This window comes from Aplidium turbinatum, chromosome 3 (assembly GCF_918807975.1).
Source record: "Aplidium turbinatum chromosome 3, kaAplTurb1.1, whole genome shotgun sequence".
NCBI classification, from domain to species: domain Eukaryota; kingdom Metazoa; phylum Chordata; class Ascidiacea; order Aplousobranchia; family Polyclinidae; genus Aplidium; species Aplidium turbinatum.
The window spans coordinates 2,761,749-2,783,846 of record NC_137474.1 but is presented as its reverse complement, the minus strand read 5'-3'; the positions used below and the strand labels follow the sequence as shown (position 1 = coordinate 2,783,846).

At 39.2% G+C, this 22,098-nt stretch overlaps 2 protein-coding genes and 1 pseudogene across 3 annotated transcripts in view; all 3 read left to right on the top strand.

The window, feature by feature from the left end:
- The window catches only part of LOC145767502 (ephrin type-A receptor 4-A-like), a 30,798-nt gene extending 13,823 nt beyond the window's left edge, over positions 1-16,975 (top strand). The window contains exons 8-20 of the mRNA XM_082579334.1: positions 3,078-3,233; positions 4,503-4,611; positions 6,022-6,166; positions 6,715-6,796; positions 8,069-8,277; positions 8,658-8,991; positions 9,430-9,555; positions 10,228-10,466; positions 10,692-10,910; positions 14,486-14,635; positions 15,305-15,492; positions 15,970-16,122; positions 16,438-16,975. Coding sequence (XP_082435460.1) covers positions 3,078-3,233; positions 4,503-4,611; positions 6,022-6,166; positions 6,715-6,796; positions 8,069-8,277; positions 8,658-8,991; positions 9,430-9,555; positions 10,228-10,466; positions 10,692-10,910; positions 14,486-14,635; positions 15,305-15,492; positions 15,970-16,122; positions 16,438-16,552 — 2,225 coding nt within the window. The 3' untranslated portion in view covers positions 16,553-16,975. The remainder of the gene's footprint in view (positions 1-3,077; positions 3,234-4,502; positions 4,612-6,021; positions 6,167-6,714; positions 6,797-8,068; positions 8,278-8,657; positions 8,992-9,429; positions 9,556-10,227; positions 10,467-10,691; positions 10,911-14,485; positions 14,636-15,304; positions 15,493-15,969; positions 16,123-16,437) is intronic.
- On the top strand, positions 11,409-14,141 carry LOC145767247 (uncharacterized; annotated as a pseudogene).
- A 3,906-nt stretch (positions 16,976-20,881) lies between the features above and the next one.
- LOC145767545 (ephrin type-A receptor 4-B-like) overlaps positions 20,882-22,098 on the top strand; it is a 40,102-nt gene continuing 38,885 nt past the window's right edge. For both annotated transcript variants that reach the window (XM_082579387.1, XM_082579386.1), the window contains exon 1: positions 20,882-21,102. In XM_082579387.1, the coding sequence (XP_082435513.1) occupies positions 21,027-21,102 (76 nt within the window). In that variant the 5' untranslated portion in view covers positions 20,882-21,026. The remainder of the gene's footprint in view (positions 21,103-22,098) is intronic.

Genomic DNA, 22,098 nt, shown 5'->3' with positions numbered 1-22,098 from the left:
ATGGTTTTTATTTTTTCTTTCTTGCAAAGTGAACGTAGCAGAATTGTTAGATCAGCACTAAGATTAAAGGTTACATGATGATGATGATGATGAGCTGGACATCGACCTTAAGATCAGAGTGACCTATCTAAAAAGGAGCAATGGCAGAAGGCAATGTGATTGGATGAGGCTGTCTGGCCACATTCATTCTTTGCTGGGGAATGAATTTACTCGCTGGTGTAAGTTTCCTCTGTCAAAGGGAAGGCATACAGAATTGTTTTTCGGATAGAACTGCTTAAAATTACGTCTGAACCGAAAATAGTGGGCAAGGATTAGTTACTGTAGTCTTAGATTTTTCGGCAAGGGGCAAATGAGAAGAAATCTTGCTAGGGGGATAGTTTACGATTGACCCTCTCTGAACATTCGGTTGGTTACCCCCCTGTGTACGTAAGCAGGTTGCGGACTGATGTCCAATTGACCAATTTACCGAAGCAAACAAAGGAGATTTGTGATCATTGTCAGACTGACAATGCAGTCGCGCCATCGCTTGCTATTCAGCGCAATGGCGACCACCGTGTTATTCATGATTGATTGCACTGCACGTGTGGCTGTGTTTGTACAAATGTAGCTGGAGCGGTTGGTATCTGAGACAATGAAATCGGCTTTCTATTACAGATGTTTTCCTGCACCTTACACGGAGACAAAACCATCGACAAACGCCTTGTCGCATCCAACGCTGTCGTAACACTGAAGCAACGCTTTAGCTTCTCTACTATAAGTGGTAGTTGTCGCAAAAACACCTTGCCCTACTTACAATATAAAAATGCTGAGACAACGCACCGGCACAACCAATCGAAAGGCCTCACCTAACTTGCTGCCTCACAACGTAATACAACGTAATAAACGTAATAAGAAAACCCCTAACATGGGAATCCCTGAGCCCATGGGTCCCGATGTTGTTTCCAGGTTACTTAGTAGTAAATGTACAATCTTTCCCCGGTATCTAACTCACTCATTTTGCATTGATATGATGTTCGAATAATGCTCCAGTAAACCAACAATGGTAAGACAGAATGCCAAGGAACTACGTATTGTAACCGTAACAAAGGAGCACTTCATAGAAATAAGCTGTCATAAAGATTTGACCTTTCTTACCCCAGTCATACACCTTTCCTAATAACGAAGGCGTTGTTAGTTTGACCAGGTAGCTAGTTTGACGTGTTCATGCTTTTTAATCATGTTTTGAAGAGGTTCTCTTCTGCCGAACTGAGCAGCGTAATGCGTCCAAGCAATGACTTTTGCTTATGTTCAAGTGCAGCTTGTAGTCTTCAAGTTGTTCATTTGTTTTTGAAAACAATTAACCTTCAACCCCATAGACGTCGCCACAAAGGCGCCTTACTGTCATTGGTGTCCTACACTGTGACCTCATAAATGTTTTCTTCTTTTTAGCTTTGCCATTATCACAAAACTCTTATAAAACTTTTCGTACACCTGGTTCTTGGAGTTGGGAAGTGTTGGAATTGTTTGATCCGAAAACAACCTGAAATCTCTCCAGACAGCAAATCAATCTTTTTTACATTGATTCAACGTCTGTAGACGTGTAAAAAACGATTGATTTGCTGTCTGGGTCAAGACAGATATTGAAAAATATTTTTGCCCCATTTAGTGAGCTATGGAATTTAGCTGCTTTTTTCAAGACACTATTTACTCATACAGTATTTTATTCTTATTGTTTGAGTCATATCATTTCTGCTCAAGACCGATCCATCAAATGTTCTTGTCTTCTTATTGAAATTCGTTCTGTTCCCGTCTTTTTGGGACGGTTCTATTTGCTCAGCCTAATCTTGACCCGACGTCATTCCTCTTCAACTGCCCACCTGACTTGCATATCTGTGTATTAATGTGACGTCACAATGGCAAAACGGTGACTGTGCTCTTAAGTGGTGTTTTACATACGTCTCAGCTGTGAAGTTAGTCAAGTGCTTAAAATTTCATAACCACTTGTTGAGCATCTTGTTACACAACTTGACAAAAAGAAGTCTTATTAGCTGTGCCCATATTTTTAATATAACACACATTTTGATATCAGTGTTTTTCATTGTCAGTGAATTGAAATGGTCTTTCTTGCACATTGCAATGATTTATTTTAAATATGAAGTTCCCTTTTTAAGAGTTGTGTCAGGTCAACGTTTGGTCGTTTTGTTTAGTAAACTCTTCAAGGATGCGATGTTTTTTACCACGTTTTTATCTTCATGTTGCACAATTTCGAAACCCAATCTCAAACGTTTGTACTTGATGACGTAACAAGAGAAATGATTGTATTATTGTTTATAGCAAACTACAAGAAAGTTGTAAATTATTGTGAGAATTTTAAAACAGCCTTCATCGCTGTGAATATACTGAATTGTTTAAAAATCTGAAATTACCATAAAGCAGTATTCTTTTGTAGTAGAAATTCATGTTTTTCAAGTTTTTATCCATCACACTGCACTATCATTGGTACATCTGCTACGCGAAAACTGCAAAGTTCTTAGTTTTGCCTGGTTTACTTATTTGCCACTCTTACAACGGCTGCTTAGCTGGGCGATTCCCATTATCTCGAGGGAAGTTGTTTTCCCATTTTTGTTAACTTTTGTTTTGGTAACTTTTGTTACAAACAAACGTGCAAAAGATCGCAGGGCCGTCGGTTCGAAACCCAACGAGAACGAGCGGTTGTGTTCTTGACAAGGCAGTTAAGAATATCCTTTGAGATGGACACGAAAATTGGCTTCCTTGCCTTCCTAACTTTTTAATCTTTTCTGAATCATTACCAACTAGGCATTCTTTTTGATAAACCAAAGATTTCAGCTTATTTTGCACCAGTAGAACGCACATCATGTTATTTAACTAAATGCCTAGTGAACAGCCTCATTCAATTTTTAAGAATGCGAATGTTAATGGTTCCCAAAGTTGTACTTTTCAACGTTATGTTTTAGTGATATCACTACCCACTAAGACCTAGATTCTAGGAAAACCAGATTCTCAACAAGCAAAATTATTTCAGTTATTTCTTGTGATTTGTACATTTGGGCCATATATTCTCACCACAGTCTTTGTAGAGTGCCCAGTTGGCAAGTACAAGGCATACGATGGGAACTGGAACTGTGGAAGTTGTCCTCCTAACAGCTTCTCTATCGGCTTCGGGTCAACCTCTTGCAGATGTGCATCAGGGTTCTACAAAGCTGCTGAAGACCGTGCAGAAGTGCCCTGCTCAAGTAGGTTATGTGTCTTCTATACTTTAAAAACACGTCAATGGACGCTAATGATATGTTTATTTCCCATAAAATAAACACTTGTTGCAATACACTAATTTGTGAAGTAAAATATAATATAAATGCAAAGATAACTACTAAGCTGTTTACACCAAGCCCTTGATTTTTACGATCTCATCGGGTTACTACAGTTCAAAGGTCACTCAAGGTCACCAGTGACACTTATGGTGTGAGAAAAATTTCGTCAATACTTGCCAACCTATTGGCATTTATTGAAGATGCAAAGAGCACCTTCTAATCCCAGGCTGTTGGCCTTGTACACCTGGAAGTACGAATATCAATCCTTCATTTACCAACTCCCCAGACAGCAATTTCAACGTCTACAGACGTTGAATCAATGTAAAAATGACAGACTTTGCTGTCTGGCCACATTGGTTTGATTAATTGTCAGAAATGTTTTGAAGCGAAATTACTTTTTTCAAAATCTCTGCAGTTTGTTGTGTTGTTTTGTAAACAAACTATAGAATTGCAGCGAAAAAGTAGTTTAGAAAATCTGTTCGTGTGAGCGAAACAAACGAATGAAATACTTGAATTCAGTCTCATGGGTCACATATTGTGCTCTTCAAACGAGCACAAATATTCCCGGTTTGGCAGTTTTGCATGCCATAGTCTTTGCTACAAACAAAATTTGCGAAAATTCGTAGGAAAATTTATTTTTGTTTGTAAAAAATCCTTTTGTTCAAACGAATAGTGTGTTACGCGTCATTCTACAGTATTTTCAAGATCGTGGTACAAAGTGTTTTCATGGATTACGATTATTCGTAACTTTTAAAGTAAAATTTTTAAACAGTAAAATTTAAGTGAATAAAAAAAATAACAATAACCTCTCAAGTACATGTAGCTCCATACAAAATTAAATCAGCATGAGTTTTGACTCATTTTTTTATTTCTTTAGAAATAATGTCTAAAAAGACATTATTGAAAGTAACTACGACTAGTGACCAGAGTTTCGATCTTCCGATCTTTTCAGCATAGTAAAATGTACAGCCCTTCATTTTCTTTAAAATTTAAGTGCTTTAAATATGAGTAATTTTTATAAACTTTTCACTTAGGGTAACTTTTTTATGAGTTTTAGGAGTCTGTGGGCCTGATGATTTTGTGAAAGGGTTTCCGTGACCATGGCCGTTGAGAGGATTATTTAGGCATGGCCGCCAAGAGACTAAGCCAGGCGAAATTGCTGAATCCTTATTTATTTTGTTTGTATTTTTCCAGAGCCACCGACCAAACCAACATCGGTCGAGTTTGTCGTCAACAAGACTTTGGTCACAATCACGTGGTCTGAACCACGTGACAACGGCGGGAGAGCTGACATCACATACAGGTTGATGACGTAGCTGCTTTGCACAATCGCAATATTGCATCATAATTGCTCAATGCATGATAAAATAGCAAACTAATTGTTTCTGACGAGTGTTGCTTTTGCACTATTTGCATGGAAGAATTTGCTTATAAGTCAATTCAAAGTTCTGACCAGTTTTTCTAACTTGCAAAAGTTGCCCGTTTTACATCGTTTTAACGTCGCAAGGCGTTAAAATGATGTTAAAATGACCAATTTTTTCAGCTAGATCCGTTCTGATACAAGTCCTTTTCTATCCCTGAGCCTTAACTTTAAATGGAAATGTCCATCATTCACAGATAATTCGAGTTAATTAGCAAGCTGCTATTAGATTCTCATGAACTGATTGAATGATACAGGGTTATACTTTTAGTAGGACAATTTAATGCTCTCACTTCTGCGCATGTTACAATCGATATATCACGAGGTAAAAGGTATGACAAGAGCTCGGTCCTTATGAGTGAGCTGCTCGATCACATCAATCTTGCTGGATGTGATGCCCTCAGCGTTCAGTTGTAAGATGGTGGGACGACGGTACTTGTCGACAGTAGAACTGCCGCGCTCTGAAAAGAGCGGTTCTCGTGGGGTCCTGTACTGAACGTTCCGGGTCGAGGTTCGGTTTTGACAGTCTTCGTTTCGCATTTTTTATGATGCTACTTACAGGGGGGACCGCGTGAAGGTGACTGTTCTTCCCCCCCGTAAAAGGTATAAAAATTTATTAAAGACCTAAAATGCAAAAATGGATATAACGAAACAAGTTTCGACGTCAAATTACAAATAACTTTAGCTTTTTTGTACCATAATAATTGTTTGAAAAGTAATACTTTCTTTTCGTTGCCATTCTTGTCCTGCAGTAGACTTTAACAGCCAATATATTTTGATATGATATGAACCAAATATGAACGACGATCCAGAATCTTATAGAATTCTACGTAGTCTATGACACTTGTACCTCCTCTGTCCCCTACAATGAAAAGAACAGCGATATTTTTTTAAACAAAAAAATTATTGGTTGGAACATAAAACCGTAGAAGTATACAAAAATATCAACTGCGCCAAGTGCAGCGCATATATCAGACCCCGGCTCCTGGTTTTGCCAAGAATTTCAGACTCTGGCTCCACTCTGACTCCGGCCGAAAACCGAGACCCCGGCTCCTAAATACTCCCAAACCCCGGCTCCTGTACACCTCTGGTCTGCAGACAAATTTTTCTGGGACGTCTGTTGTATTCACTTGTATAAATGGACCGATATGTTTTTAAAGGAATTATGACATTTACAGACCACCGTCGTGATTATAACAACCGATGATAACAAAGTATCTAATGTGTTGTCACAATGAAGTCCACGATTTCTTGCAAAAACTTATTGCTAAAGTTTTATTGTTTTTATTTCAGTGTGACTTGTGAAAGATGTGACTTTTCGTACACCTCGTGTTCCCCCTGCGAGGAAGGAATAGACTTTATCCCTAGAAGATCACGGTTAACGTTCGGTCGTGTCCTCATCAGAAGACTTTCTCCACATACAAGTTACAAGTTCAAGGTAAACCAAAGGAGCAGTTGAATAATTGCTCAATCTTTTCCCACAGGTTTCCATAAGGTTTGCTTGAGCTGAGAAAAATACATAACTTGGATTCCTACCTTCCAGATATATCATTTGTATCCGCCATTGCATCTTTCACATATTGTTATTGTGCTTATGTTGGCATTGCTCATACCGTAGTTGTTAAGTCTTTCATGTCAATGCCTCGAAACTGTTTTTTTTTTAGTAATATTGTCTGGAAATTGCTGATCGAACAGTTATGACAGGGGTGATCAGCGGTAAATTGCCGGTAAATAATGACAGGTGTGGTCAACGTGTCTTCGATTACGATCAACTTGTTAGCAATCCTTAAAATGAAGTATTTTACAATTGTTTCCTTAAAACAACTTCCTCTCACATGTCCCACTTTACAAGACCGTGGTTGACTTTGCCGGAGTTGCAGAGTCTGAAGGTGAAGGGTTTGGTGTTTTCAAATGTGTATAAACGAAGTAAGGTGGTTTTGGCTTGACCCCTGCGCAGTACTGATTGCCACTCTTTCATTTCCATAGATCCGTTCCTTCAATGGGGTTTCAGGTGCCAGTTCATCACGGCCACAATACGCGATTGTCAGAGTGAAGACCAACCAAGCAGGTACGTTCCACTGTGCTTAATTCTAACCAAATTGTTCAGGGCATTATTATTTGGAGTAATTATGTTGGTCATTGAGTGTCAGTGTTATTGTATTGTGAGGTCACGTCTAGTAAATTTGGATCATCCATCGCCTTTTACGGATGACGCTATTGTAATTGCGTAATTGCAACTATAACTGACGTTTATTTAACGTAACGCGCTTTCCCTGTTCGCTATTGTCTAGTCCGGGTGGATTAAACGTCTAGAATCGGGATTTTTAAGTATTTTGAGATTATAAACGACTTACAACAAAACCAGGAGAATCGAAGGATTGTTGGAAACAATGCCGCAGCGAACATCGCTTTTTGTGCGCGTGGCTTTGCGATAGAGCGTCATTCAGTTAAAATCACACCTTTTCATCTTTTGATGTAGAAAGGAATTATAAGGGAATCACAATGCCTTTATAGTCACCGCTGTAGCATAGTGGGCTGTATGATATCATAATGATGTCTGTGGACTTGTTTTCACCCCACATTAGAGCTGTTCGAAACGAAATTTTCCCTAAAGGTTCAATTCAAATCGACACGAAATAAAATAAAGACAAAGACTTTTGTGATGAAACAAGTACTTTTGTTTTTAACATTCATGTGACTGAATAACTGACCTGTCGTTTCGAATTCACAACGAAACGAAATTGCTAAGCATTCGAAATAAAACAAAATAAAAAAATTGCGTCAAAGCAAATAAAAAAAAGCTAAGATTTCTTCGGCGTATTTTAGTTTCTATCAGCCCTACCCCACAGTTCCACATAATAACAGCATAGTCATTATCTTCATAATAGCCTATTCCGATACTGAACGATCGATTGAATCGCCGTTAAATCACACTCAGTACTGCCAACGATGCAGTAGTGCATGGGAAGTCAACTATAGGCTTTCTTCGAATTAGAAGCAACTTTTCTTCCTTTGAGAGATTGGGGGCGGACAGGAATCTTGTGCAGTAGGAAAATCTTCGTTGTATGCGTGTGACTTAAGTTGGCCCACCTGCTTCCGGAAAGGATTGAAATTGTTGAATACCCGTCAAAATACAACTCGTTGAAAGTTGTTAGTTCAAGTTAACAGAGCAGCATTCGTTTTCACGGTCGATGTTTATAGACTTTGTATTTTGAAAGCTACAAATAAGCTTGTTATAGTTTTTGAAAGAATCAACTGCATTTAAACTTAACACAAGTTGCAATTTACATTTAATATTTGTTCCTCCTATTAATCAAACGAGTTTTTTCTCCTTTTCCAGCTCCTTCAGTTGTTCCTCTTGTTCGTGTGGTGTCAACCAAGGCGCGGGAAGTGGTCCTACAATGGGACGAACCAAAGAGGGCGAGCAGTCCCGTCACATCCTACCAAATCCAGTACAGCGGGGGAGGGAAAGGCGTTCGGAACAATTCAACTCGAAAAACTATTTTTAAGCTGTCGGGTCTCACACCTCATACGTCATACATTGTCCAGGTGAGCATTGTCGCTCTAATGCAATGCGGTCTAAACTAGACTATTTTTTTCTATGAAATCTAACATCTTGGAAATTAATAGAAAAAATGCATAAACTAAATGAATTTTCTGTGGTCGGTTAGATGGTTTTCTTGCTGTAGATCTTATTTCCCTTTTTCGTTTCAATCATCTTCATTTTAGCTTCCCTGTTACAAAGAGTAATTAGTAATTACATTGGCATTAGCAATAGTTACAACATTAGCAACAGAGTATGTTGCAAGACAGGGCAATCTGGAATCTTTTTATCTTCCATGATTTTCTATGTAAATATACAGTATTTGAGTATTTTTCTTTTGTTCAACAAACCTCTCGATGGTTATCAACCATGATTTTCAATGTAGGTTCGAGCCCGAAGCAACGCGGGTTATGGCTTGTTTAGTCGCCCCACCGCTTTCCGGACGAAGCCAGACAAAGCTTCTTCTGCCCCGATGTCATTTGACTCCATTGAGCTACCTAGCGGCATAGATGACAAGACTGCGAGCCCGCAAGATGACGCCACAGCGACACGACCAACTGAAGACAACGAGCCCCTCATTGTAGTCATTGTGGTCATTTGCAGCCTCCTCTTAATCACTATCGGGATCCTATTGATCTTATGCCAGCGGAAAAGGAAGTATATCAAGGCATCTAGCGTCGATCTTGAGAAGTATCCTGGATTCATCAACCAGAGTTCAGGTTTGTGTTTCAACCGACCACAAAACGGCGAATTGCTTAATTTTGGCCAGTCTTGTCGGGTTAACAGTACTGCGACAATGCGCACAACTGTATTCACTTATAAACATTTATATGCAAGTGCGTTGGACATTAAGTGGAAGAAGATTGTGAGCACTTGCGTCCAATCCGGGTAATAATATGGCTATAATATACACAAATTACATTAAAGTATGGTAAAAATAAAGAAGTGCAGTTGCTAAAAATGATAAAATACAGAGCGACAGTTATCAAACTATGATGCTATATTATGTTCTAACTTTTGTAGCAGTTGCGCCAAGTCAGGATAATAATTAAGTCACATAGAAGTTTGATACAAATTAAAAAAGTGCATTTGCTAAAAATCAAAAATTATTGAGCGGCAATAAACAAACCACAACCGTTGTTATTTCTTTCTTCCAGTTGAGTTGATCAGCACCAGGACTTATGTGGACCCAAGCACATATGAAGATCCTTATATCGCAGTGGAGGAATTCGCTAAAGAGATCGAATACAACATGATTCGTATTGAGGAAGTTATTGGCCGAGGTGATTTCTTGTCAACAAGATTTTCTCTCGTGACATCAATTTAGCGTGTCACCTGCTTGAATTTATTACAGAAAGTTTCTCTATTCTAACATTGCTGATATTTCATAGACTTTTTTTTCTTTATTTTCTCAATCAGAACCTTATGCTCAGTGTTTTCTTTATTATAAAACAACCAGCATGTTTACCAAACTTTGAACACTTTCAGCCTTCATATTGATAGTGTGTAGGTTTTACAAATGCACTAAGAACTTCATCATCGCGCCTCCTTTTTGGGAGCGACTGTTTTAGAAAGTATTAAAAGTTGTACGTGCAAAGTATAAACCATAACCCGCGAACTCAAATCCTCTTTTGACCGCTGGCACACTATTTTTACGTGGAGAGATTTTGTCGGAATGCCTCGTTTGACTTTTGTACTTAGTCATGTCCGGGCAACGCCCGATGGGTGAATATTGAACGTGAAGAATTGTACGACCACAATCTCTGCTACAATACGGTTCATGTCTATTATTTTGTTGTATTTAAGCTAATTTCCAGTGCTTGAAGAATCTTCTTGTCCACCTTTAGACATACCTCTAATGTCTTGCCAAAGACGCAACCCAATGTTCTTGAGCGGTGTCGAACCGGCGCCCTTTCAAACGTCGTCGAATGACATCACAATTACATTTCTTCCAGGGGAGTTTGGTGAAGTCTGCCAAGGGATACTTGAACCTTGCAGCCGTGTAGTTGCCATCAAGACACTCAAAATTGGGTATAGTAACAAAGAGAAGTTAGACTTCTTGAGCGAAGCCTCCATCATGGGTCAGTTTGATCATCCGAACGTGATTCGGCTGGAAGGGGTTGTCACCAGAAGTCGTCCTCTCATGATAATCACCGAGTACATGGAGAACGGATCTTTGGACGCATTTCTGCGGGTGAGATTTAGGTTTCGTTTAAACGTATATTTTACTTTTGAGTCTCTGAGCGTTTTTTTCCAGAGAGTAGGAGTCTTCCCAGGCTCTAAAGCGAATATTTTTTTAAAAGTTAGCCATGGCTTTTGCATCCTCGAAGTGTCGGAGTACTGTAAAGTGTGAAATTTTGTAAAGTTACCATCGAAAGATTACTTTGCTCTTCAATTGAAATTATTTCTCATTTCTCAGGAAAACGAAGGAAAGTTGCTGCCACTACAACTTGCCAAGATCCTGTTTGACATTGCGTCCGGGATGAGGTATCTATCCGGGATGGGATACGTTCACCGAGACCTCGCTGCAAGGAATGTGCTTGTCAACTCACGCCACCAGTGCAAAGTGTCCGACTTCGGATTGTCTCGCTTTCTGGAAGAGGTCGCTGCTGATCAAGTGGCAATGTACACCACCAGGGTAAGAAGGATCAGGTTTTATTTATACGACAAATGGTCATCGGCTTTGATGAGGCGTATTTACATCCAAGTTTCTGTTTTACTTTGTTTCACTAAGCCAGTCATGAAGTACGGTTTCAGCGGAAGTAAGACATCAACGTAGTTCCGTTCATATTTTCAGTATCACTTTCTTTTTGAATGTTTACCAAAATAGGTTTAAGGTGAAGCCATAGGATAGATTTGGACTAATAAGACATTTTTATTAATTTCGTCTTTGTAAACTGCAATTTTCTGTCAACCCCTTTGTATTTTTGGCTTGGGGTGCACGTGGCCTACGATATAACACGGCCGGATATCGTGCCGTGAAGAGAAAAAATTAGAGGGGTAACGCTTTGCGTCTGGCAACACTGTCAGTTCAATTTTCACCATTTAATTTCATTCTCTGAAGTTACTAAAACTGTAGCCTAAATGTAAAGTGTTGCTGTTGCAGCACAGCTCCTATAAAACCAAAGCTTTTAAAATGGTATCTGTTGCAAGAGTAGACAGCATAAGTAATCATACACCATTTTAACATCTGTGGTCTTGTTAAAAACTTTGCTGTAGCAAGCAGTATCAATTTTGCTGACAAAACAGCAAATGTAATTCGGAGTGGCTATTTTTACCCACATATTGCCATGGTCACAAAGAGGTTTTGCCAGAATTAGGATTAAAGTTAGGATGGGTTAAGCTAAGGATCTTTTCCCAGGACTAAAAAAATTTCCAAAATACAAGTTTTGTTTTCAACAGCTTTGAACTTTTCTCAAATTAGGGCAGAATTCCTGATCTGGCAATGCTATTGAGCCATATCTAATCTAGTTTGAATTGCTGATTGGAGCAGCTTGTTTTTGCTTGAAGATAAACAATAACAATAATATAGCGATAACTTTTTGCACAGAAAACATTACTTAGCAATATGTAGTGACTAACAGGTTAAGGTTTTAGTGCAGTGATGACACCACAGGGTAGACGTATATTGTGCTGCAGTACTAAGTTATGCTCTATGTTATAATCTGCAATAATGGGTAGGCATTACATTATTAGTCATTAGATTATTCAGTTTTGTGATGTGATCTAGGCCGTAGTCAGGATCGAGAGCAGCAATTAAATAGTTTGCTTTTTTTCCAAAAATCCTTTTATTAACATTTAGTAATTTATTGTCGAATTTTTGTAAAATATCCTTGTACAAAGCCCAGAAGCAACCAAACTAGAGGAAATTTTGGCTGATATTCCAAAAACCACTTGGTTATAACCAGTATATATTTGTCAAATGTCACAAGGTTGAACAGACATAATCATGCACATTAAAATTTTGCTGTGGAAGTCAAGTGCCTCATTTTCGTCAATATAGCTACAGCCTTGGTTTAGATAGTTTATGTGCTTATACTGTAATTGTACATATTAATTATAAAATATGTTTGTAGCTTAAGCAATATTTGGAATACCGTTAATCGGGGTGACTTTGACAGTCAGTGTGACTTTGACGTTGGTTATCAAAGTCACACTGAACGTCAAAGTTGAACAATGGTGTCCAAAATTCTGTATAGTTGTGTTTTTATGATAGTAAATTTGTATTTTGTTTTGTCTTTGTAGATACTGATTAAGTTTGATAGTATACTGTAACAATTATGCCACGAGTCTACAAACGGAAAGCTGGGTCGAGGGGTATCAAACTGCATATACTCAAGTAGACCTAGAAAATGCTGTGCGGCAGGTGCAGAATGGACGATTGACCATTCATGCTGCATCGAAGCAGTTCAAAATACCATACCGTATGGAACGGTTTGGAACAAGACACGTCCAACAGTGAAACATGCAGGAAAACCAGGTGGACAATCAGTGTTATTGGCTGCTGAAGAGACAGCACTCGTAAAAGTCATCAACCACCTAACTGATTGGAAATTTCCATTATCGTCTTCTGACATTCGTTACCTTGTACAAGATTATGTTAATCGACAAGGTAAAGCCATAAAAATCTTCCGGGAAAACCTGCCTGGTTGGGACTGGCTAAAAAAATTTAAGGAACGTCAACATCTTACACAACGACTTACTGACAAAGTGACAATGTGAAGCCAAGCCGTGCTGAAATTAGTTCAACTATCATGAAAGAATATTTCAAAAACATTTATGAGGAGCTAAATGGGGTAGAGCCCCAGAACATGTACAATTATGATGAAACCAATGTAACAGACAATCCAGGGGCTAAACAGTGCATTGTGAGAAGAGGACTTCGAAGAGTGGAAAGACATCATACTCCAAGCAAGCCGTGAGCATGATGTTTTGCGGAAATGCAGTGGGAGAGTATCTCCCTCCAATGGTCGTGTATAAATCAAGGATTCTCTATGCTGGTTGGACGGAAGGTGGCCCACCTGGTGCATTATACAATCACTCAGTTAGTGGTTGGTTTGATTCCACTACGTTTGAGGAGTGGTTCAAGTTGTTTCCGGACCATGTAAAGGAGAAGCCTGGGAAGAAAGTGCTTATTGGGGATAATTTGGCATCACATTTCAGTACACAGGTGATAGCTGATTGTGAAGAAAATGATTTCAAGTTTATCAGTTTAGTACCTAATGCAACCCATCTACTTCAACCACTGGATGTTGCCGTATTTGGGCCAGTAAAGATGTGGAGAAGGATACTGGAGGACTAGAGAAAGGAGAGCAGAGTGAAGGGCAGCATACCAAAGACCGTGTTTCCATCGCTTTTGAAACGACTGTGTAACCAGATGGAGGAGAAAAAGGAAAACCTTGCAGCTGGATTCAAGGCTTGCGGTCTAGTACCTCAGGATGAGCAGCAGGTGCTTAAGCGTCTCCCTGATGCAAACAACAATCCAACTGAGACAGTCCAAGAGGCCCTGGGAGAAGTTGTGGCAAACATGTTGAAGGAGCACCTGTCTCCACCAGCAACAACACGTCAAAAACGTGGCCCCAAAGTAGCAGCAGGGAAGGCATATACGTCTGAAGACATAGCTGCACAGAAAGAAATGTCGAAGATGCCATCTGGAACAGGATCTGGAAGTACCAGTAGTCAGAGAGGCAAGAAACGCAAGGTCATTGAAGTACCATCGAGTTATGAAGAAGAAGATGAAAGTGAAAGTGACAATGACGGTAGCTGTGATACTTTGCCACATCGAATTTTCAAGTTTTGGCTGACCAGATTAGCAATTGAACCAAGCTTATCAGCGTATGATTACAATTTTATGTTGAATGCTTTTTAACGCATCATTATGTCCATAAATTGTTCAGTAATGTAAAATATTTTGTCTGTTAACCATTGTAAAGCTGTTAGTATATGCAACTTTGTGTAGAAAAGTTACCCCTCTAATTTTTTCTCTTCGCGGCACGATATCCGGCCGTGTTATATCGTAGGCCACGGGGTGCAGTGTGGTTTCTAATTAACGCACTCGAGGTGAGACCGAGAAACTTCTCCCAGAAATTACCGTTTGTTCAAGAGAACTTCCTGTCTTTTGATTGGTCAAATACAATCCTATGGTTCACAACAACTTATATTTAATAAACACCCTTCCTGGGCTGACACCATCATTTGATTCTTCTTGCTCAGGGAGGCATGATCCCAATCCGGTGGACTGCTCCGGAAGCCATCACTCAGCGGACGTTCAGTTCATCAAGTGACGTATGGAGTTACGGTGTAGTGACGTGGGAAGTGATGTCATTCGGCGAACGTCCATATTGGGAAATGCCTAACCAAGAGGTTTGTACTACTGTGTGCTCTATGCGGTTGCAGTGTTACGTACATTGTGTAATTGCATGGTCGTCAGACCACTCGGTATGCGACAACTCAGCAAGTGCATTTCAGCTACTGTCAAGTCAGCAAAAGAGATGTACTTTTTCAGTTCGGAATTGCTTGGTCATCGGTTGTTAAACTGATTTTGTTGACTTGTGACATGCCAAGTTTCGGCTTTCTTAGTTGTTACTTGCGCAGTTTCATCATTTGCAAACTTCAGCCACTTGCTGAAATGTTGCTAGCTCACTTGTCACTTGCTCAATTGCTGTTTGCACAGTTCACAACAGCTGACTTGTAGGAGACTCAACTTGCATATATTCCTCTTTGTGTGAAGTGAAATAAAGCCAAGTAAAGTGGATTTATTTGTTTGAATTGCTCCATAAAATGAGTAAATATGACCGGCAAATAGTATTTGTTTCTTTTTTATATTTAAATTAGTGGGGCCATCTTGTCTTGTACAACCGCATGTTTTTTTCGATGCCTCCACGGTGTAGCTTCCACATGAAAAAAAGTTGTGTGTTCAATGTACTACTTTTGTGCATTGTACAATATGTGAACCTATGCTGAAATGAACCCAATTTGTTGCTGTGCAATCACACATCATGGTTTGAGCAATTTATTATTTTCTTCCTGCAGGTTGTTCACCTAGTCGAGAGTGGCTACCGCCTCCCAGCGCCTTGCTATTGTCCGCGTGTCTTCCACAAGATGATGCTAGATTGCTGGAACCGAGGTTTAACGCAGAGGCCAACATTCACCCAACTGGTGGCTCTGTTGGGTAGCTTCATAGAAGAACCGATTTGTTTAGAAGACACCATCAACAACAGGCAAGACATTAGCACTGAAGCAGCGTTTCTGAATCTTTTTTTTATGTAACTCACCTGGACAGGTTGTTGATTAGCAACCGTCCCATTTGATCTCAAGCGGTTGTTGTTTAAGCTCATAACAGAGAATGTCTGCTCCCACAAATATGTTGAACAGAAAGAGCTTGACATTTATTTTGCAAAGTATTAATTAAAAACATTGAAAAATGCGTTGATATGATCTGTTGGCAAAAATGACATATTTTGCAGCAGAAGGCGCGGTCATATAAAAACGCATCGCGGGCGATACCTTTCCCACAGGCCGTACTTTGGACACCCCTGTTGTAATTATAGAAACATTTCCTCAATTTCTTTTAGTTTTGTACGTCTATGAAATAACACAACGCTAAAAGTTGCGGTAATCTCCAAGCAGCCTGGGTATGACGTCAATTGCTGGACTGAAGACGTTCCACTCCAGTAACTTTACCATATTATCTTCAGACCGCTTCGGGACCAAGACGACTGCATCCCTGTGCTGTTGGACCTGTCGTCACTAGGCGAGTGGCTAGAGAAGATGAACCTATTCCATTACAAGCCGGTAATGCTCAAACATGGAGTGGCCACCGCGGAACAGATCATGAACTTGTCGGAAAGGTTGGTCGATTATTAGAAATAAAGTTGCTCACATCATAATCATCTTGTCCTTTAATCAACACCTGGCAACGCTGTGTTTGAGCACCAAACTGCTAACTTCTAAATGGCTACTCAGTCGCTGAACAGATCCATTATGTCGAACCTCCACCTGCTAGAGTCGGATAATGTTTTAACCAAAATAAGCTTAATTCAAATATCCGTTTTTGTTTTTTAAATTTCAAGACTTCAAATAACCACCAGAAATATAAGTTTCTGTTCGAGTTTCAATTTGGTATCGCTGAAATGGAATCTAATTTCGTTCTGGCTGCTTTTCAGCGAATTGGAGCAAATGGGGATTACCCTACCTCGTGACGTAGACACGATATTACGCGAAGCGGAGGAACTACGCCTGGAAATCCAAAATATTAAGAACAAGGGTTTTGCTGTGTGACCTGCAAGCATGGACATTTTAAACAGAAAAGAAAATCCTTGTCTTCAAAGCGATGAGGTCGATGACGACATTGTAACGTGATGAATGACAGAGTTGTGACGTTACAGAGAGATGAAAATTTAAAGAAGAGTTAAACATATTTTGTCAAAACTGTTCGCTTCATTATTGATATGTCATGCCGTCTTATTTGTGATGCGTATCAAGGGGTGGACGCACCATGCAAATGCGGGGCGATGTTTTCTTCGAGAAATAAGGCTCAGCTATGTTGCTTGTTTTGATCAGTTGAACTCATAAGATGCTTCTCTCATCTGTGGCCGCAGGGGTCCATCGTATGACTGCGGGCTGCAGAGTTAAAAAGCCTTATCAATGTTTAGCATTAATTACTCAGACAGCAAAATCCGTCATTTTGCATTGATTCAACGTCCGTAGACGTTCAATGAATGTAAAAATGACGGATTTTGCTGTCTGAGTAATTGGTGAAAAAGAATCGGCGTCAATTATTTTTAGCGTCAGCGCTTGATGAAGAGTGGCGTTTCATAACAAAATATTGTTGTGAAGTCATTCACCACCCAATTCAATTTCGTTCAAGGTTTCGTTAAATGTTCTCGTCAGTATTTATTTCATTGCAGTAAAAACTACTTCGTATTGTCTTGACAGAACAAATCTCAACCCAGACAGGAAAATTCGTCATTTTTACATGGATTCAGCGTCTGTAGACATTGAATGAATGTAAAAAAGGACGAATTTTCCTGTCTGGGGTATCTACAAAAGGTAAAACTTTCTGTTTGGTGAATCTTCCTGCGAACTGCTACCGCTCGAAGCGAAACAAGAAGGTTGCGCGATGGTGTTCGGTTGGTTTTGTTGGCTCCAAGATTCCTGATTTCAACTCGGTTTTGTTCCTTCATGGGCGATTGACTTTAGAATAATTTAAGACAAAAGCGGCAACTTCTTTTTTATTGTTGTTAGTGTTCACCTAGCCACATTGTTCCCATAACTGTGCATGTCATGATGCCTGGATCAACCTACCCCCCTATTTATCGGGGAGGGTATAAAAGAAGGATTGTTATTTATTTTCGTTGTTTTACAACTTTCTACAGTTTTTTATCGATATTTTGTTGTCATTGTTTTGTTCGGATGCTTCCACCCAGCTGAGAAATTAGTTCTTTTTTACATTAATTCAACTTTTCAAACTTTGAATTAACGCAAAAAGAACGTTGCTGGCTGGTTGTATACAGAAAAATAAATTTTTATTGTTTTGTTGTTGGGTTTCGCTTTGATGGCTTAAAATGAGGTGGAATTGCCCGGGACGTTTTGATTAAAACGTGGAGTTATATTTTCTGTTATGTTTACTCAATAAATTTGTTTGGTACATTCCATCTTTTTTACTGAAACAACGCACGTTAACGTCTACATAACGTACGCTGTATAGTGTATGTCAATGTTTGTTGGAGACTAATTAATCACAATTAGCGATGAAAATGTTTGACTTGCTGTGAAGACAAACGTTGTTAAAATTAATAACCCCTTGTTTAGCCAGACACATGAGTAATTAAATGAATGCGATTTATTTTAACACAACTTGTTTAGGATTTCAACAGTTCAAATAATTTTGTTTCTCTTCAATCTTGAATTTCGCAGAAAAATAAATTTAATTTTGTGAGTCAATGTTATTACTGTTTTCTTCAGCTTATTTTAATACAACGTTCCTTTATTTCCTATTGCCATGACATAACAAAGAATCTTTCATGTGAAGAAGACATATTTGTAGTCCGCTATATGGCGCTGTTGTGATTTTAACAGTGAGTTCTTGCTTCGTCATATTCATGCTCTATTGCGTCATATTTGGTTTCTTTGCCACAATTGTTTTTTTTTATGCCACGGACTAATATAATTTCGCCTCCAACACCGTGACGTCATAATGTAGGCAAACAAAAGTCTCTGCGCGACAAAACTAGAAAGAACAGAAGGTTTGTTGGTGTCCAAAGGTACCTTTGTTACAGCACCCCAGATTGTGTGAAAATGTTTACCAGGTTTTGCGCAGGTAGGCTACTGTGGCAAACTATTGAGATGAATCAATTAACTTGGTGCGCACACACGGAGAGGGCTTCTAGATCTCATCATTTCTAATTCGATCCATTCAACATAGTCGGGTGTTAACGAATTTAGACCAGGGCTTCCCAAACTAGCCTACAGTCGCAACCCCAAACAGGGACGTAAATCGTAATTTAAACATTGCTAAAGAAAATAAAAATGGGCCTTCAGTGGGCAGTTTACACTGGAAACTGCCCACTAAGGCATCGTATAAAAAATATATTTTCTGAAATGGGGAAGCACAATAAGGATTTGGAGAAACCCTGTTTTACAGTGCTCAGGAAGGTGTCGGTTTGGCGCTTATTAAGAGTATGCGGCTGGACCTTTGGCAAGGTACTTGATGTCACACATGATGATGGATACAAAAGTGGACTTCCTAGCCTTCTATTTAACTTTAAACCTTCAACTATTGAGCGTTAGCCTGGATACGACAAGAATCATTTACAGTGTGTGAAAACTCCCTCGAAGTTCACCGCTGTTGGGACTTACTAACCCTATTCTTCCCTGGGCTGGAGCAAGTGTTTGCGAACAAAAAAATCTTCTGCGATTTGTTAAATTTTATTTGTCATTTTGTTTTATACAAAATTTAAATAAACACGACCATAGTTCAGCAGTGTACCTCAGCAATAGTAAATTGTTCAACCGCTATAATTGAAACATCACTAGGTTTAACAAGCAAACTCATTTGTGAAACGGCGAAAAGCTTCATCGTATGAACAAATCATGTAAATGTCGAAGATAGTCTCAAAAGTTGGCATGTGAAAACACTATTTAAATAAATCAGTATCAATATAATGATATTAATATAACTATTTTCAAATCAAAACAATCTTACAATATTTTATTTGCGTTTGTCCTTCCATTGTAAAGCAGGTCTTGTGCTCATCATCGGCGTATGAGCAGATCTTTCCAGGCTAGATTGGAGGGCAGGAAATCATCAGCCACTCAACAGTCTCGTCGTCCATGACCCTCAGACCATGCGCACCGTGTGGAGGCCCGTGGGTTAGGCAGTGGTGGATGACATGGTATGCGGTCTGTTTCGTGGCACCACACTCGCATTCTGATGAAGGAGCCAGGCCCCACTTGTGCATGTCCGAACGAAAGCGGCCGACGTCAGTTCGCAGGCGGTTAAACCTGACCCACGAAAGCATCTTGTGCTCATCACAAGGGACAAAAACGAGGATATTTCTGTATAATTGTGTTCCGCGTGGTGTCGCACAAGAACAATTTTTTTTCGAATCAGACAGTGACGTCATCAAAAGCGTACGAAAAAGATCAAAATTGTTCAGCGAGGTTCTCTTTTAAGAAAAAGTGCACCGCGCGCGTTTGCTTTGGTGCCCGCAGCATTTCAGGTTCTGTAGCAGAATGCTTGAACGAAAACAGATCTTGATTAAATAATCTGGCTTCAATATTTTCAACGTATCTGGTTGCATGGAATACCAGCTGCGCAACAGTGAAGCAAAATCTTATCATTGCTATGAAAATAATGACTAAGAGATTGAGAGATGAACACATTTCAGTGTTTCTGTTTGCTTGCTCCTCGTGAGACAGCCAGCCACACAAGATCCTCCCAGTAACATTGCAGCCAGTGTCAGTGTAGTGTCGACATCAGTGCTAGGACCCATGAAGCTTACATTTAGTTGAGGGTTAAATTCTGTACCTTGTTTTTGAGATCCAAGTCTGTCCATACGGAAGATTTTATAAACGGTACCGATTGTCTACTTTCTTGCATTACGTAGTGAGGACACGTCAGATAATAATGTGATGACTTCGTAAATCTGATACAAAATTAAAAATGAGCCCTGTCGCTAAAAGACCTTAGCTGTTGTAGAGCGACAATACATAAAATTATAACATTATTATTATGGGGACAAAGTGAGCAACTGAATCGATAACTTTTCATAGTTCTCACTTGTTTTCAGTTAATGCTGTATACGATCCCTGGTTGTGTAGGCGAGGAAGATCGTGGATATATTAGTCCTTATAGCGTCCGCTATTTTTGTAATGCGCCAGAAACCTGCTTGTACATCGGATAGAAATAATCTTGTGATCTTCAGATTGATGCGAATTAATATTGTGCCAATTGTTTAACTACCTGTATCGTTCCATGTAGAAGAATCAGGAGGAACCACGTTTGCTTTTTGGTTATGATGATATTGACAGAAGTTTACAAAATTTCATTTTCAGATTTTTTTTTATAAAACTTAGAGCTACTCCAATAAAACTACTGAACAAAAGAACAAAGAATATTCTAAACAGTTTAGTCTTCTGTATAGAACTACTAGTCATTCAGTATATCCATAGAATACAAAAGACATTGTTTCAAAAGCTGCAAGTTCTCGGAGAAGGATTACTCGTTGGAAAGAACGCGCAACGTTTGATTATGAAAGCACATTTACTTTGGAGCAGTTTCTTGATAATGTCTGCGTTATCTCTGGAAAAGGCTTTGGGCAAAGAAGGCAAGTGCTAATTCGTCGCTTTGAATTAAGATTGAGTTGCATTTTAATAGAAATGCTTGTGAATTTCGAAACGCATAATTCTTACCTTGACTTACTGCATTTGTGTAACGGAGATGCTTACTCGACTCTTATCTGTCAATTAGCTACAAAAATGCGATTATATCGTGTTTGTGGGTTTGTTGTTCATCATTGTCTGCCATTTTGAAAAGTATTTCGTGTTAAATTTGATTGTTCAAGCCGAATCACTTGCCCCCTGTTTTCGTTGTAATCGTTGTTTAAATGAAAATATTTTTACAATTTTTTATGTTTGTATGGGTGTTGAAAAAGGTTGACGATAGTTGGTGGTTCTTGTCTTAATTTACTGTATTTAGAACGTTGATAGTACGCTATCTAAATCGTATGTCTTGCAATCATTCCTTAAAAAATTTAGTCATGTTTTACATTGATTCAGCGTTCACAGACGTTCAATCAATGAAAGAAAATGACTGATTTGCTGTCTGGTACGACGCACACACAACACTAAAGTGTGGCAAGGTTTTCACCAAAAAGCAATCCACAGTTCCACACACTCTGAAATAAACCAAATAACCATCCAACCAAATGAAAGGTTCTTTCTCTTGAGCTTTTGGGCGGTCCTTTTACCATTCCAGTATTTACGATATTCCCAAACTACTGGAAGGCTACTAGAGAGCAGCCAGTCTTTGATTTCATCATCCAAGACACGTAAAACTTCCACTCCGTTAAGTGGTTGAAGATGGTACAATCGACATGTCCTCTTGCACACTATAATCGTCCTTCACCCAGACACGGGCCTGCTTGCTGTTGCAGCCTATATGAAATATGACTCTTCCTATTTGGAGACAGGGTACGGATCCAGCAAGCAGCCTTGGGAGAGGGGCGATTTTAACAAAACACAATGATGTGTACATTGTGTTTACATCTACATTGAAGTGTACATTGTGATGTGTACATTGTGTGTACATCTACATTAATACG